Raw genomic sequence first — 16,362 nt, 5'->3', positions numbered from 1 at the left:
CACATCCGCGCCGGAGCATCGTGCTCGCGCCCACGCGGCAACGGCGGATGAGGAGATGGGGCCGAGCACCGGGGAGAGGAGGGGAGAGCGCCATGGGGCCGCGCATGACTGGGTGATGGAGAGGGCCGCGCCGCCTCCGCCACGCCGCGGGCAGGCCGGAGCGTCGGCCCCGCCGCCGCGACCGCGCCACGACCTGGCTCCGCCGGGTGAGGTCGCCCCACCAGAGGGCACGCGCAGCTGGTGCTGGGCGCCGCCGGCCGCAACATCCTTTGCTCCATCATCCTCTCCTCCTTCCATCAATATAGGGTTAGATGTTTTTTCTCGGGGAAGAAGCTCACGGACGCTCGGCCGCACGGGAAGTCCAGGGAGAATTTGGATGCGTGAGTATCAGAGGGTACGTTGGTCACACTAAGGAAAAACTGACACGGTCAAAATAGTCAACTAACAGCTGAATGGATGAAATGGACGGTACTGTCATATATGGAAGAAAATTTTAACTAGGTGTCAGATAAGAAAGTTCAAATTTTTAAGTGTTAAATACGAAAGACTGATTTGTTTCGGTGCCAAGTACATAATTCTCTCTATATAATATATACCTAGAAAATTTAAAACAATTTATAATTTAAAACAAAAGTAGTTTTTTTATAAAGTTATTAAGTAGTCACATAACCATAGTTTGCAACGTGCTTTGTCCTGACCAGGCCTGTCTCTTCTCTCCTCCGGCTGACTTACCAACCGCGCCGGCGCGCCCCGTGTATGCACACGCACTCGGCTACTCCCCCTACTCCCAAACGCAACGAGACGCTCGCGTCCCGCACGCCGCCGCCCCAACTCCAATCCTTGCTATCCGCCATGACCTCGCTCCAGTCCTTCCTCGCCGCCAAGCCGGTCGCCGCCGGCTGGGCCGCGGGCGCGCGGTCCGCCGCTCCGCAGTCCCGCCGCGCGCGCGCCTCGGCCTGCCTCGCGGCGCCGCCGCCGCCGCCGACCACCGCGGCCTCCGTGGGGCCGGCGCGGCGGGAGCTGTCGGCCGCGAGCCGGGCCGTCGTGGAGGACGAGGCGCGGTACCTCGTCGGCACCTACAAGCGGTCCCGCGTCGTCTTCGAGTACGGGCGCGGGTGCAAGCTCTACGACACCGACGGGCGCGAGTACCTCGACATGTCCTCCGGCATCGCCGTCACGGCGCTCGGCCACGCGGATCCTGACGTGTGCGCCACCATCACGGAGCAGAGCAGTAAAATCGTCCACGTCAGCAACGTCTTCTACACTACACCCCAGGTGGGTGCCCCCCCAGTCCTCCCCCTTCCCTCTCCCCGCGCAGGGCCGTCCCTGCACATGTGCAGCATGAGCGACGGCGCAGGGCCTCCAAATCTCGTAGGCCTCCAAATATAGAGTACTTAAACAGATCAGCACAGCTGAAGCTTCGGCTTTTGGCCCATTAGCTAGCAAGCCTATTACGGTAGCTTGCACAGCAACAGTTTGGCCCAATAAAAAATGATTTGTTGGCCGGCCGCTGGACAGTGGGCATCATTTTGTTTTGCCAATCCCAATTCGCAACAGTTAGGTCTCGGTCTCCTCGTCCCCCTACCGCCGCCATCGCCCTGATGTCGTATCGGCTGCCGGCCGTGTATCACGAGCGATCGACATCGAGCGTGAGGAACTGACGGCAACCTAAACCTGCAGCGACTAGCGAGGCACTGAGGCCCTGAAGGTAATATTAATCATTTATTTTTTTCAATTCATTCAGACTGTAATGAGTAGTAGTGGGTCGATCTCTCTAAATTTTGTTCTTTTGATCTTTTCATCTAGACACCTACTGGAATTGTGTTCAAAGATTGAAGCCATGTCTTCTGCAAATCGTTCTAGAAAATTTGAATCGGGTTGGCAAAAGCGTAAGAAAAAACAAAGAATAGAGAAATTAGTCCAGTCTCAGGAAGGAGCTATGGATAGGTTCATTACAAAACAGTCACAAGTGTCATCTGATAATCCGACACCTGACCAAGGCCAAGCTATTGAAGACTTATTTGCATTCTACAATGACACAAGAAAGGCTTAATGACTTGGCTATAATAGCACTTGAAGGCGAAATGTTGGAGAAGATTGATTATGAGCATATCATTGAAGACTTCATTTCAAAGAACACTACAAGAATGATGCTATTCAAGTAAAGATTATGCAACATAGGTACCATTCTTGATATATTTTATTGCAATGTACTACGTACTACATCATATCATACATTTAACTCTGTTTTTTCTAGGCTAGTAGGCCACATTTTTTAGCTTGGTACAGGGCCTTGAATTTTCCCGGGACGGCCCTGCCCCGCGCTCGCTCACCATGTGTTCGACGCATTGCTCCGTCCGGCCTATTTTCTCCGTTTGCTTCACCTGCTGAAGCTGCTCGCTGTCGCACGCAGATGGAGCTCGCCAAGCGGCTCGTGAAGGTGTCGTTCGCGGACCGCGCCTTCTTCGCCAGCACTGGCACGGAGGCCAACGAGGCGGCCATCAAATTCTCCCGCAAGTTCCAGCGGGTCGCCCACCCAGACAGTGACGATCCGCCCATGGAGTTCTTAGCGTTCAGCAGCAGCTTCCACGGCCGGACTATGGGCGCCGTCGCGCTCACCAGCAAGTCGCAGTACCGGGAGCCCTTTGCACCCGTCATGCCCGGAGTGACCTTCGTAGATTACGGAGATCTGGAGGCGGCCAAGAAGTTCATACAGTCTGGCAGGGTCGCTGCTGTCTTCGTCGAGCCCGTGCAGGGTGAGGGTGGTATTCACAGTGCCACCCAGGAGTTCTTGCAGGGGCTGCGGGATGCCTGTGACGAGGTGGGAGCCCTCTTGGTCTTTGATGAGGTATGCTGTACTCTGCCACAACTCTGTTCTGTTCATATTGAGAACACCATGACACTGCTAGTAATTCATGTTTGGTTGACAAAGTTCGAAACATGCACAATTTAGTTGCTGCTATGCATTCCATTCCCGACTTTAGGCATAATGCATATACAAGAGTTAACAGTTGACAACATATACAAGAGTAACAGTTAACAGGGATATGAAACTATGAGAGTCTGCATTTCTGGTCTTATCCGAGTTAACATGTTACTCTGTTCCACATTCATATTGCCAATTCAGCAATATATCATGATTACATTCCATAGTTTTCAGGCTGCATCAATCTGTGAAGTGGGCAGCCATCAGATGTAATGTTAGCATATGGTTTCTAAACGCAGCTGCAATGTGGTTTCGGGCGCACGGGTTACCTCTGGGCCCATGAGGCATTTGGAGTCGAACCAGACATAATGACCTTAGCAAAGCCATTGGCCAATGGTATTCCCATTGGTGTCGTCTTGGTCAAGGAGAAGGTTGCTGCAGCCATAAACTATGGCGACCATGGTACAACATTCGGCGGCGGCCCCCTTGCCTGCCAGACTTCGATAACCGTGTTTGACAAAATCATGAAACCTGGTTTCTTGGCTGAGGTGTCCAAGAAAGGGGAGAACTTCAAGCAGCTTCTCCGCACCAAGCTGAGCGGAAACCTGCACGTAAAGGAGGTCCGTGGGGTTGGGCTTCTTGTTGGCATCGAGCTAGATGTACCAGCTGGTCCTTTGGTGGACGCATGCTTGGATGCAGGCGTCATAGTGCTGACCGCCGGCAAAGGCAATGTTGTGAGGCTCGTGCCACCACTCATCATCTCAGAGAAGGAGCTGGCGCATGCCGCGGATGTTATCAGGGACTGTCTGCCGGCGCTTGATGTCGCCACTGCTTAATGTAGCCACAGGTCTTTTATCAGTTGTTGCTAGGGTGATCCAACCTTTTGGGAGGTTCAGGTAATATATATGGTGGTATAAGTCCGCACATGAAAACCTGCTCCGAAATTTGGAATCGAATAATTTCGTGTCGGACCAATATTGTTTTTAGAGTAAGCTGTTTACTAGATGTAACTATTGTCAATTTGCATGTTGCTGTTCATGTTGCTGTTCTGGGAGTAAGAGAATTATTCGACATGTTGCATGTGCTCTTTTGGGAGTGAGAGCACATCTTTGCTTTTTGAGTACTTGTCTTAGCTCAACTCTTTGCTAGAGGGTGGAGCATGTCTCTGCAAAAACCTTGTAATATAAGGGTAGTCTCAATGTTGTAGTGTCTTATATAGCAAATAAAGTGTAGAAGGTAGTCTCAATGCTGAGTAGAGATAGAGAACTGGTTTCTTCGTGAGGAAATTATTTCAGCGTGATGATGTCCATGGTCGAGGATACACGCACTTTTAGCGTGATGATGTCCAAGGTTGAGGATGCTCGCACTCGAGTATCGTGGTTTTTTTTTCTGACGCCCCCACGCACAGGCACATCAGCACTCACGGGCTTATGGTTGTGATGAAGAGTTTAGGGCAGCCACTGGGGAACGGGAACATGGCCACGTACCCATGTTCAACGTTCCGGAAACGCTTCCATTCCCATGTTATAAAATAACACCCCCAAGCTTTCGTTTCATGTTTTCGTTCCCTCAGAAGAACATGGCTGCTAAGTGCTTAGCCCTTTCGTGGGAAGCTAGAGCTATCGTGTTTGTCTGAGCTGGGCATTGGGCAAAAGATGACCTATATGGATGAAAATGGGATAAATCTTTTTTTTTTCTCGAATACGCAAAAAATTTGCGTATCATTGTATTAAGGATAAGAGTTTAAAGAAACATACAACGCGCTTCTATCGAGCGTCGAAGGAGGTCGACCTAACACAGCCGAAGTTAGACCATCCTATCAAAAGACCTCATGTTTCGATATTACATAAAAGGAACACAACCAATATGGATGCAACTTTGTGGCCTAGGTGGCCTTGCGTCTTCGCGGCTGCCTGGACGGTGCCTTTCCAACGGCCGGGAAGAGCTCGTCCAGCGCCTCGACTTCGGACGCAGTCAGGTTGCCGTCGAAGAGCCTGTCAAAGGCCTCCAACTCCGAAGCGGATGGCGCAGATGGATCCCTGGTGTAGCCCATACGCTACATGATTAGCACCTCACCTCGCTTGGAAGCTGGCACTCGGGAGAGTCTCTGAGCCGCCAACCGCCTGCTCCGCCACGGCAGTACCCGCTTAGCAGGAGGCTGTTTGGGAGGCTCGCGAATCAGCGGAGAGTCCCTCTTACGCGTGACATTGTTGATGAAGCTGTCGAGGCGTCGTTTGGCGGAGTCGTCATTGTCCACAGCCTGGTGGGTAACCCCTGGTGGTGAACGGGAAGGGCCATCCACCATGAGGTCGACCGCGTGTGTCTTCGGTGAGTCCACTGCCCACTGAATGGGGCGTGGGGTGGTGTCCGCAGCACACAGGAGGCTACCGCATCCTCCAGCTGGGGGGGCCGCCACTGCCGGTGCCTCATCCGGAAGCTGGTGGGGTCGCCGAAGTTGACGGGAGGTGCTCAAGGGAAGGTCACGCGACGATCTGACTGCCGACGAGCGAGGCTGCGAACTCCTCAACCATCGGGTCCTTTGAGATGTCGCGATCCTGCGTGGCGCCCGGGTACAACGTGAGCGTCAACGGGTCGGGTTCAACCATGCCCGTCGCGTTGGTCAGCCCACCGTGCCTTGCCTCAGTTCCAGCAGCGGCCGAGGTGAAGTCCGATGCCGTTTGGGCGGCACCTGTCGACCGCCCGTGACTGTCGGTGGCGACACTCGTTGCCGCAGCGGTGTCGTCCCCCTTCAGTCGGCGCCGACGTCTCCGACGCCTCCGCCGTCTGCGCCCACCGCTGCCGCGCATGGTCGCACCTGGCACAGCAGCAGCTGCACCCGGCACAGCCCCAGCCGCGCTCGACGTGTCACCCTGAGTATGCGGCCGGTTGCCCAAGATACGCTTCCGGACAGGGCGTCGTTGCCGCCCTTCTAGGGCACCAACTGTGCCGGAGCCGGAAGGAGGCACCTTCCGCCGCTGCTTACAGTCCCGCGCGAGGTGTCGGAACCCCTTGCATCGGAGGTAGCGTGGAGGCAGCTTGCAGGTTGCCACCCTGTGCGCGGTGGAGAGACGGTTAAAGCACTTCCCGCGTAGATCCGCCCGATAGGGGGTAGGGGGCCGTTGGTTCGCCAATGCAGTGCGGGCGGGGCGTGCCCCTCCGGCGCCGCTTAACGACCCCTGCGACAAGACCTCACGCCAGCCGTCGGCGTCCGGAGAATATTGTCCATCCCAAAGGAGTTCAAATACTATATAAAAGTGGATAATCAATATGAGAATCTAGTAGACATTTAATATCGGTACTGTATTCGGTGTATTCAATACTACCTGTATCTGAATTCAAAAAGAAACAATTACCCATATCCATAATGTCTCTGTGATCCAATTTCATCCTTAATAACACCTACAATGGACGCTATTGATAGCTTGGTTATATTTGGTGTCATTGTGTTCCTTTGTTTTGCTCAATGTTGTAGTCATCTTGTCGTAGCTGTGTCGTGTTGGGGTGGTGGTTGACACCTGTATCAACATGTATGTCGGTTTTTTATAACTAATTTTCCTTTTTTTTTTTTCGAAAGATCCGTTGTCGGCTTTGATTAATAAGTGATAACTAATTTTCCTCAAAGATGCTCTTCTTCTAATAGAACTTCAGTAAAGTTCTTGTTGTCCTTCCGAAAAGAAAAAAGATCAGGGGAACTCAGGTTTCTATTTGGATTTTTGGAGTGATAGACTGGGGGGCCAATGGCCCACGAAAAAACAGATTTTGAAACTGAGAGCAAGTGATTTTATTGGATACCCTTTGTGATCAATTTACAAGATGGTCTGAGAGTAAGAAATCACAATTATTCAGCATATCTATGTCGCCGAATAATAATCCTCTAAATGCAAGCAACCTCTCCTGCTAAAAAAGGTGGAGAGCCATGTCTCACTCTCAGTTCTGCTGCGAAAGCCTCGCAAGCACTCCGACAATGGGCGCGACGGTGACGGTGGACGGCTCGGTCTGCTGGTAATTCCGCCGGGAATCGTCGTACCGGTCGCTGCCATCAGGCCCTCCGACGATGGCGCCGACGATGACGTTGGGGTTGGGCGCGTCCCTGCTGTAGTAGCCGAACCCTCCCTTGCAGGTGATCTTGCCGGGGCTGGACTTGATGGACGGCACCGACGCGCCGCGGTGGTGCACCTGCTCCGGGAACCTGGTGCCGTACCCGACCATGTAGCTCATCCTCTCCGGGTTGGCGCCGAGGATGTAGTCCGCCTGGGACCGCGCGAACGCGAGCAGCTGCGACGGCGGCAGCGTCGCCCCGCCGCACCGGAGCGAGGCGCCCGCGCCCGCGGCTGCCTGCAGGTGGTCGGAGTGCGCGGCGAGCACGAACGCCGCGGAGGTGACGTACTGCAGGTTGTTCCAGGGCTCCAGCCACAGCACGCCGCCGGGGCTCAGCCTCCCGTCGTTGCTGTTGTGCTCCAGCACGCCGCAGAGGAACTCCTCCAGGTGGTTCTTCATCGCCGCCGCGTTGCCGGCGTCCGGCAGCTTCCCTTGGAGGATGAGCTGCAATTGCAAGCAAGATGAATTAATGGCGGATTATTTGTCGCGGTTGTTAAGTAGTATCGCATCGCTATAGGTGCGCGGCTCGATCGCTTGCCTTGGCGACGAGTGCCTGGGCACCGACGAACTTGTTGTCCCATGAGAACGAGGTCTGCGCCCCGCCGACGTTGCCATCGCCGGCGATGAAGGCCTTGTAGTCCTCACCACCGGTGGCGATGAAGAGCCAGACTGCAGCCCAGATCAGCTCGTCCTGTCCCATTGATCGATCATTGATCCCAACAAGAACATTGCATTGCATCATTCCATTGTATGACATGAACAATTTTCAGAAATAATGTTTGGATCAAAACCTCATCGCCGCTGCTCGGATAGAATTTTGCAGCCCCCGGCACGCTGTTCTGGTAGAGGCCACGGTGGTTCTTGGCGAAACGGAACAGCTACAACCACAAATCATCAGATTCAGATATAATAATGGCCAACAATGCACACTGTAGCCGGGGTCGAGTGGTCGGACCCGGGGCGGGAGGCGTCGACGCTGTAGGACGTGCGGGGCGTGTCCATGTCTTCGGGCCGCTGCCAGCACGAGTGGTCGAAGTCGCCGTCGCCGACCTGCACGTACAGCGTCTCGTCGGCCGCATGCGCCCGGGCCAGGTAGTCGGCGCCCCAGCGCACGGCGGGCAGCGCGTTCCGGAGCTCCCCCGCGGCCGCCAGCGGGCGCTCGTGCTCCAGCACGCTCCACGCCAGCATCGTCACGGTGAACGCCAGCGGCAGGCCGAACTTCACGTTGTCGCCGGAGTCGTAGTACCCGCCGGTGAGGTCCACCTGCGTCGCGTCATCATGCATGCCATGTCAGCTTCTAGCAAATGCCAAATGCAGGTGAAACACGTGGCTGCTTGCAAGTACAAATGTGTAGCAGCAACGACGACGGTGCTTGTGCTTACGCCGTGGTCGCGGCCGCCGCACCGGAGCGTGGATCGATTTCTTGGTATTGCTAATTGCTTGCTATGGTGGGTAAGTATTTATAGGCAGATGAACAGAGAGTAGAAATGGCCTCATGGAAAGAATAGAAAGAATTAACACCACGAATTTGAATAATAAATCCAACATAAAATAGACTGCATTTACTCTTGGATGATTTCGTGGCGTTCATATAGGATGTCTGCGCGGCAACGGCAATGTGCCTCCCGAATTTGCTCGCCGAATCATTCTGAGAAATACACGTGTATATACACGGCAGTTACTTTGTGGTGAATCTGAAATCAGGGCATGTTGGAGGCAGGGTGACTTTGCATTGATGGTGTTATATAGAGTAAGGATATCCTTTTAAATTCAGGGATAGCCAAATCAGAAATACTATTCAAGCAGTAGCAATTAAGGATGTGATTTTTTCCTCTCCCTGTTTTGGATTTTAATTTAGATTTGGAGGACACGAGATATGTATGTAATATAATCGCCATTGATTGCGTCATGGAGATTGGAGTAGGAGGTTTGGACCCATAGAGGATTTGGTTCCATTTCTTTCTTTCTTTATTTCTTCTTTGCGTTTTAATTATCTGCCGTCATGGCAATTTGCAGTGGTTAATCCCTGCGGCATTAGCTGCTTATAATTATTACACCCATCCAAACTTGCCATGTTCGGCTGGCTGAATTTTGGCCGAAACTGGCTGAAAAACACTGTTCTGGCTGAATTGTTGTGCGAGAAAAATACTATTCCGGCTAAAAAAAGAAGCCGAACAAGCCAGATATGGAGCAAGCCAAACAGGGCAAGTTTGGATGGGTCTCCCTTGAGTAAGCCGGATATGGAGAAAAACACTATCCCATTATCTCATTATTTTCCCCTCTTTTTACCATTCGGTCTCTCTTGAGTATCTGCTATACAATAATTAATTGAAGGATTAAGTCTATTTTTAGTCCCTCAACTATTGTGTTGATCTAATTTTAACCCTCAACTATAAAACCGTCTAGTACCGGTACCCCAATTGTCAAAATTGTTCACTTTTAGCACCTGGGCGGGAGCAATGCTGTTTTGACCGACGTTGAGCGGTTTTGATGAGCCAACAGCCAGTAGGAAAGTGCCAGACAAGCAATGCCACTGCACCAGGCAGCGGCAACGCAGCGCATCCACTCATCATCGACTCATCGTCCAAACACCCCCGGCCGCGGGCGGCTGAGCTCCCTCCACTGTCCTGCCCCCCCCCCCCCCCCGCACAACACAAGCAACAGCAACCCCGATGGCCGCCACTGTCGCCGCCGCGTCCTCCGCCACAACCTGCTTCCTCTCCACGCTCCCGCCGCCATGCCGCCCGCGTCATTTCCTCAAGCACCTTGCGCGCGCCGCGGCCACCAAGCCCGTGCCCCGCCTCCGCCTCCTCGCTCGCCCTCCCCTCGCCGTGGCCGTGGGCGCGGCTACGGCGGCTCCGTGAGCTAGTCCCCGCCGAGGCCACGGGGCGGCTGCTGTCGTCGGCCGCGGGCTCCCTCATCGTGGAGCTCGCCTCCGCGTCGCTGGTCCTTGGCGACGCCGGCGCGACATCCGCGTTCGTGGTCTCCACGCCCTGGAAGCTGCAGGCGGACGAGCTCGCCACCGTGCGCCTCTTCCGGGAGAACACGCCCTCCGTCGTCTACATCACTAACCTCGCCGTCAGGTGGGCCTCCCCGTCCCCGTCCCAAGGCTCGTCCGCCATGGACGCGGCAGCTTGCTCGTGCTTGCCCAACAGCAGCACGTGTCTCGATCGCACGCGCTCACCGACCATGGCGCGACTGCCTGCTCGTTCGGTGGCCCCCGCTCATGAGCCCGACGGGGTCATGGGGCCTTCACCGCCGAGCATCGAGGCGTGGGAGTTGCCACGGGCCGGCGAGCCCAGCAGCGGTAGCGGCTCGGGCGCAAAGCAGTGGGGAGCGTGCTCGCCCGCCTGGCAGCAGTGCAGCAGCTGCGCTCGCTGGCCATGGCAGTGGCAGCAGCAACACGGCAGCGCACGAGTAATTATTAGCTGGTTGTCTAGGCCTGTAGCTCAGAGATCATGAAGCACGAGTACTAAGACGCCGGGCGGGAGCGGCGGCGACAAGGGCTCCTCCAAGGACAAGATGATGGTGGTGGCGGCGGGGGTAGGGGAGCAGGAGGAGGAGGAGATGGACGAGATGCTGGCCACGCTCGGGTACAAGGTGCGTTCGTCGGATATGGCGGACGTCGCACAGAAGCTGGAGCAGCTTGAGATGGCCATGGGGATGGGCGGCGTTGGCGGCGCCGCGCTACCGCTGATGACGCTTCATCTCCCACCTCGCCACGGACACCGTGCACTACAATCCCTCCGACCTGTCGTCCTGGGTCGAGAGCATGCTGTCCAAGCACAACGCGCCCCCGCCGCCGCTCTCGCCCGCGACGCCGCTGGCCCCAAGGCTCGCGTCCACCTCATCCACCGTCACAAGTGGCGGCGGCGCCGGTGTTGGCTACTTTGATCTCCCGCCCGCCGTCGACTCATCCAGCAGCACCTATGCCCTGAAGCAGCTCCACGGACTCGACACGGGAGCCCAAGCGGATGCGGACTGGCGGCGGTAGCACGTCATCTTCCTCTTCCTCATCGTCATCCATGGATGGCGGCCGCACTAGGAGCTCCGTGGTCGAAGCTGCCCCACCCGCGACGCAAGCGTCCGCGGCGGCAGCACAGGAGGGAGGTGATGAGTGGGTGACGTGTGAGCCCCATATGTCACTGAGATGGAGGTTGGCATCCTACGTGGCGGTCAACACCAGCGTGGCGTGGTCAAACCCGCTCCACGTAGGACAAAATAGCCCTGCCCGCGCCCAGATGCTAAACGTGAACGGTTTTGATAGTTGTGGTATCACCGCTAGATGGTTTTGTAGTTGAGGGTTAAAATTAGATGAACCCTATAGTTGATGGGCTAAAAGTGGACTTAATCCGTAATTGAAGCCATTTTCTCTCACAACAATATATCCACCATCTATCTATCTCGTATTCTTTCGGTTCTAAATTATAGTTGACTTTAATTTTGTCTAAACGAAACTTCCACTATAGTTTATAGAACGAATATATCAACATCTACAACATTAAATTAGTTCTATTAAATCCACATATTACTAAATATGTCTTAATAAGTATTTATTAGAACTTCTACAAACTAATATATTTTTCTGTAAATTTGTCCTAAATCAAAGCAGTTTAACTTAGGATAAATTACTGGGCAATGCTAAAGTAGAGAGAATCTGTATACTATCCTACATATTATAGTTCTTTTTTTACTATAGGCTAAAAAAACAATTTAGTGAGCAAACCCTTTTCCTGCTAATCTTCATAGGCTAGATATGATATTGTTCTATTCTATATACTATCCTACAAATTATAGTTCTTTTTTTTACTATGGGCTAAAAAGGCAATTTTAGTGAGCAAACCCTGATCGCAAAATTAAAAACAACTTCGAGTACAAGCCTTTTTTGGTAACTTACAAAGCTTCTACAGTATCTGAGGTTTCTTTCGGGAAATCAAAATTTTAGAACTTCTTTTGATATATTTGATTATTTTTAGGGAACTGCTCCAATCCTCCTCGTCTATAAAATTTGCACACATCTGAAAGCAACCTATCTCTATTTATTAATCATTTTCATAATTAATTCTAACCTGGGTCCCGAGTGGGCTCGGTCTGTCCATGCCTGGGGCCCCTGTTACCAGCCCAGAAACTCAGGTGGACTCCCCTCCCTCAGATTCCTCGTGAGCCCGTCGCTACATTTTCCGGCCACGCCGCCGCCGCTCGCCTCATTCGCCTAACGGTCGCCCTCACGCTCTCGTCGCTCCCATATCCCTCCCGCCTTGTCCTCCCCCACGGCTCCATTCGTTGATAGGTTAGGTGATCCAAATGAGCAATCTTGCCTAGCAGTACGTGACTATGCTCCAATTGGTGAGGGCGGGTTGCGGCGTCCGGGATGCTCACGTGCTAGGCGGAGATCACGATCATCGACTCCCTTTTGGGTTTCTGGGCTGGGCACAGGGCTCGGCATGGACGGTCCTTAGCCCACTAGGGCCCAGATTATAATTTAATTACGAAAATGATTAATAAATAGAGATGGGCTGCTCTGAGATGTGTGCAATTTTATAGGAGTATTGGAGCAGTTCCCTTATTTTTATGGGGTGTCAATCTTTATTTTTGTCCATATTTTAGAAAGATATTTGAAGTGTGGTGTGAGGTGAAGTAGTAGGAGGGGACTGAGAAGATGGTGAGATTATACTAAGCATCCCAGTACCAGTACACAAGGAAGACAGGCTCTAATGATGGTAAGAGGGTGAGGCAAGTTGTACTTCAATCACATGCTCTGCAAGTGCTTTGATGTGGGAGATGGGGATATTTGCTCATAACTAATAAATGTGTATGCACTTCAGGCGTCAGGAGTTTGTAATGTAGCCTACTGTATAGCAGCTTGGTAGCTGATTCCATCAGGGGATTATCCTATTATTTCAAAGTATTCTCATTTGTATAGATGGGTGTGGTTTCCAATTTGGCACAGGTAACTAAGTAGTTGAATTTTCAATTCAAAAAAGCCAAAATTTTAATGCCAATTAGAATTCCTCCTTTACGAATGAGTTTTCTTTTGATATCCACGTGTATGTCGCACGTGCATGTTTACTAGTTTAAATAAATCATCACAATATAAATAATACTCCACATCCTAACTTCACCTTGGTGTGATTGTGAAACCAACCCCACCACTTGTAATATGCCAGCAATAGCATCTCAAACCTCAATTGAAGTGCATCCAAAATGCGATCTCAGTTTAGACTTTAGACGATACAAGGAGGAGGCAGTGAGATGTCTTCAACGAACTCTAACCTTTAGTGGAAGCCCAAACAACCAAAGGGGTTTTTAGCCTCTCTACTGGCACCTCAAGGGAAGAGAAGAAAGGCACCGTAGGGGTGCGCGGGTGGGTAGGAATGAGGACGATCGCCGCCGCCATGTTCTCTGGTGAGGACACGACGTGGCATTGCCACATCACCTATCATATAGGGCATGCGCCTGTTTTGGATATGAATGATAGCCAAACCAAGTTCATGGAGCTAAAAATGCAAACCGATAGTTTGGAGACCTAAATGACATCTACGGTCAAGTTCAAGGATCATCCTTAAATTTTACTCTTTTTTTATGCTTGTATGCCTATATACTATAATGGCACACGACACTATAAATATATGCTCCGAGCGGACGAAAGCCTTTTCTCATTTTATTTAGTTTCTTCCCAATCCTATTCTAGATAGACATGAACATTTGCGGCTTTTAGTTGTACATTGATGGAGATAGATGTTGTCTTGGTTGGCGTCGGTTTTAGGCGGCGAGCTGCGGCTCGAGAACTCCGGCGACCACCATTACCGCCGTCGTTGTATCCGGTTACAATTCCAGTACTAAAGTTGACCTCCTAGCATCTAGAAGTGTTATAATAGAGAAAAGAAGAGATGTAGATGTAGATAGAAGACAAGAGATAGATATTTAGTTGTAGATAGAGAACTAGAGATAGAGATTTTCCAGATATGCACATGGCTGCATCAGGTAGAAGTAGAACCCCCTCTAACCAAGTAGAACTACAACTTCTCCAGTTCTCCCCTGTAATCTCGACGCTTTGGCACTGCGGCGCATCCACTACTCACTAGCGAGCTGAGCTACACATTGTAGCAGTCACGCAAGCCATTCTGATCAGCCGCCATTGCCAAAAGCAAGAGCACCCGGATTGCGGGAATGGACGGCGCTTCTCCCGTGGCCAGGAAGGAGGCGGACGTGGCGGTGACGGTGAGTGCGCAGGCGGCGGCGCACGTGCAGGAGACCGACATTCCGTACTCCATCGCATGTAGCGTGCCGTCGTCGCCGTCTGGGCTTCACCTCGGCGCGTGCGCGTCCATCGTGCGCATGGCGACAGAAGTCAGTCTCGACACGCACCACCACGGGGCCACCGCGGAGGCGCCACAGCTGCTCAGTCAGACGGGGCGGCACCCGACGCTGACGATCAGCACCGAGGAGCCGTGGCGGGACCGCCGGTTCGATCACTTGAAGACCTTCTCCAGCGGCAGCCGCGTCGAGCGCCAGGTCTCCACCCTTCACCCTCCGGCAGAGATCGAAGTCGCAGACTCGAAGATCTCCGAGGAGGAGGAGGAGGAGGAGGAGGAGACCGGCGACGGCGACGGCGACAGCGAGAACGAGGTCCCCAGCGTCGACCGATATTTCTCCGCCCTGCAAGGACCGGAGCTGGAGACGCTGAGAGCGACGGAGGTGTCGACGCTGCCCGACGGCGAGACGTGGCCGTTCCTGCTACGGTTCCCGGTGAGCGCGTTCGGGATGTGCCTGGGCGTCAGCAGCCAGGCGATGCTGTGGAAGTCGCTGCAGTCGGAGCCGTCCATGGCGTTCCTCCACGTGAGCCCGGCCGTGAACCAGGCGCTCTGGTGGGTCTCGGTGGCGCTCACGGCCTTCGTCTCCTCCGTCTACCTGCTCAAGGCGGTGTTCTACTTCGAGGTCGTCCGCCGCGAATTCTGCAACCCCATCCGCGTCAACTTCTTCTTCGCGCCGTGGGTCGCCTGCCTCTTCCTCGTCAATGGCCTGCCGCGGCCGGTGGCGGCGATCCACGACAGCCACGTCGTCTGGTACGTGCTCATGACCCCAATCTTGCTGCTGGACCTCAAGATCTACGGCCAGTGGATGTCCGGCGGCGGGCGCCGGCTGTCCAAGGTGGCGAACCCGACGAGCCACCTGGCCATCGTCGGCAACTTGGTCGGCGCGCTGCTGGGAGCCCTGGTAGGACTCCACGAGGCGCCCCTCTTCTTCTTCGCCGTCGGGCTGGCGCACGACGTCGTGCTGTTCGTGACGCTGTACCAGTGGCTCGACACCAACGATGTGCGGCTCCCCAAGGAGCTCCACCCGGTGTTCTTCCTCTTCGTCGCCGTGCCCAGCGTCGCCTCCATGGCATGGGCCAGGCTCTGCGGCGAGTTCGGCTTTGGCGCCAAGATCCCCTACTTCATCTCCCTCTTCCTCTTCGTGTCGCTGGTGGTCCGCATCAACCTGTTCTTCAGAGGAGTCAGGTTCTCGCTGGCGTGGTGGGCGTACACGTTCCCGATGACGAGCGTGGCCATCGCGACCACCATGTATGCGTCGTCGGTGAACAGCTTGGTCAGCCGGGCGCTGGCGATCGGGCTCGCCGGGATCGCGTCGGTGACGCTCACCGGTGTGCTGGTGACAACCATGTACCACGCCTTTGTGCGCAAGGACCTGTTTCCCAACGATGTGTCCATTGCCATCATGCAGCGGCTCAACGAGCCCAAGCACGCAGTGGCTCAATTGGCCCGTTGCATCCTTTGAGCTGAGTTTGTACTCTCGTAGCCAGATTGATTTTTTTTTTATTTCTACGATAAATTTCAAGCGCTTATATATATATATATATATATATATATATATATATATATATATATATATATATATATATATATATATATATATATATATATATATGGAGAGTATATTCAGTAGCCAGCTGCAAAATAAGTTGTAGCCACCTCCATTTACCATAATTTTATATACTAATTTACGATAATGTTAATACATATTTATGATAGTTGAGTTACTATAACACATGGGGATATTTACCACAACATTATAGTAAACCACTTAGCAAGGAGCTACTATAATCTCATAAATTAATATAGTAATTATCGTAACTTAAAGTAGCTACAGAATAAGTTATTTTGTAGCCAGCTACAGAGTAGTATATATATATATATATATATATATATATATATATATATATATATATATATATATATATATATATATATGTACCAATTTAATAACATGAATATACATTTACGATACTCGTGTTATTCCAACTTACGATCATTACCATGCTAATTTACGAGATTACA

General features: G+C 52.6%; 2 protein-coding genes and 3 pseudogenes across 2 annotated transcripts; 4 read left to right on the top strand and 1 right to left on the bottom strand.

Annotated features, from left to right (window-relative positions):
• The first annotated feature begins 735 nt into the window (after nucleotides 1–735).
• LOC136517691 (acetylornithine aminotransferase, mitochondrial-like) lies at nucleotides 736–4,172 on the top strand. The gene is made up of 3 exons (XM_066511322.1): nucleotides 736–1,275; nucleotides 2,414–2,848; nucleotides 3,226–4,172. Exons 1-3 carry the CDS (start codon nucleotides 757–759, stop codon nucleotides 3,760–3,762), a joined length of 1,491 nt encoding a protein of 496 aa, XP_066367419.1. The 5' UTR covers nucleotides 736–756; the 3' UTR covers nucleotides 3,763–4,172.
• A 2,624-nt stretch (nucleotides 4,173–6,796) lies between these two features.
• On the bottom strand, nucleotides 6,797–8,308 carry LOC136515307 (endoglucanase 14-like; annotated as a pseudogene).
• Nucleotides 8,309–9,696: 1,388 nt separating this feature from the next.
• LOC136515306 (uncharacterized) lies at nucleotides 9,697–10,445 on the top strand (annotated as a pseudogene).
• Nucleotides 10,446–10,482: 37 nt separating this feature from the next.
• LOC136515305 (DELLA protein DWARF8-like) lies at nucleotides 10,483–11,018 on the top strand (annotated as a pseudogene).
• A 2,977-nt stretch (nucleotides 11,019–13,995) lies between these two features.
• LOC136515304 (S-type anion channel SLAH2-like) lies at nucleotides 13,996–15,802 on the top strand. Its single transcript, XM_066508938.1, has 3 exons — nucleotides 13,996–14,008; nucleotides 14,157–14,374; nucleotides 14,471–15,802. Exons 1-3 carry the CDS (start codon nucleotides 13,996–13,998, stop codon nucleotides 15,800–15,802), a joined length of 1,563 nt encoding a protein of 520 aa, XP_066365035.1.
• Nucleotides 15,803–16,362: the final 560 nt, after the last annotated feature.

This window comes from Miscanthus floridulus, chromosome 17 (genome assembly GCF_019320115.1).
Source record: "Miscanthus floridulus cultivar M001 chromosome 17, ASM1932011v1, whole genome shotgun sequence".
NCBI lineage: Eukaryota > Viridiplantae > Streptophyta > Magnoliopsida > Poales > Poaceae > Miscanthus > Miscanthus floridulus.
This window is presented reverse-complemented; position numbering and strand designations above follow the sequence as displayed.

Bases quoted from the DNA above. Each gene is read 5' to 3' on its own strand.
- LOC136517691 (XM_066511322.1), top strand. From the start codon at position 757: ATGCACACGCACTCGGCTACTCCCCCTACTCCCAAACGCAACGAGACG. The intron at 1,276-2,413 runs GTGGGTGCCCCC...TGTCGCACGCAG, and splicing joins TCTTCTACACTACACCCCAG to ATGGAGCTCGCCAAGCGGCT. The intron at 2,849-3,225 runs GTATGCTGTACT...TTCTAAACGCAG, and splicing joins CCCTCTTGGTCTTTGATGAG to CTGCAATGTGGTTTCGGGCG.
- LOC136515304 (XM_066508938.1), top strand. The intron at 14,375-14,470 runs GTCAGTCTCGAC...ATCAGCACCGAG, and splicing joins TCGTGCGCATGGCGACAGAA to GAGCCGTGGCGGGACCGCCG.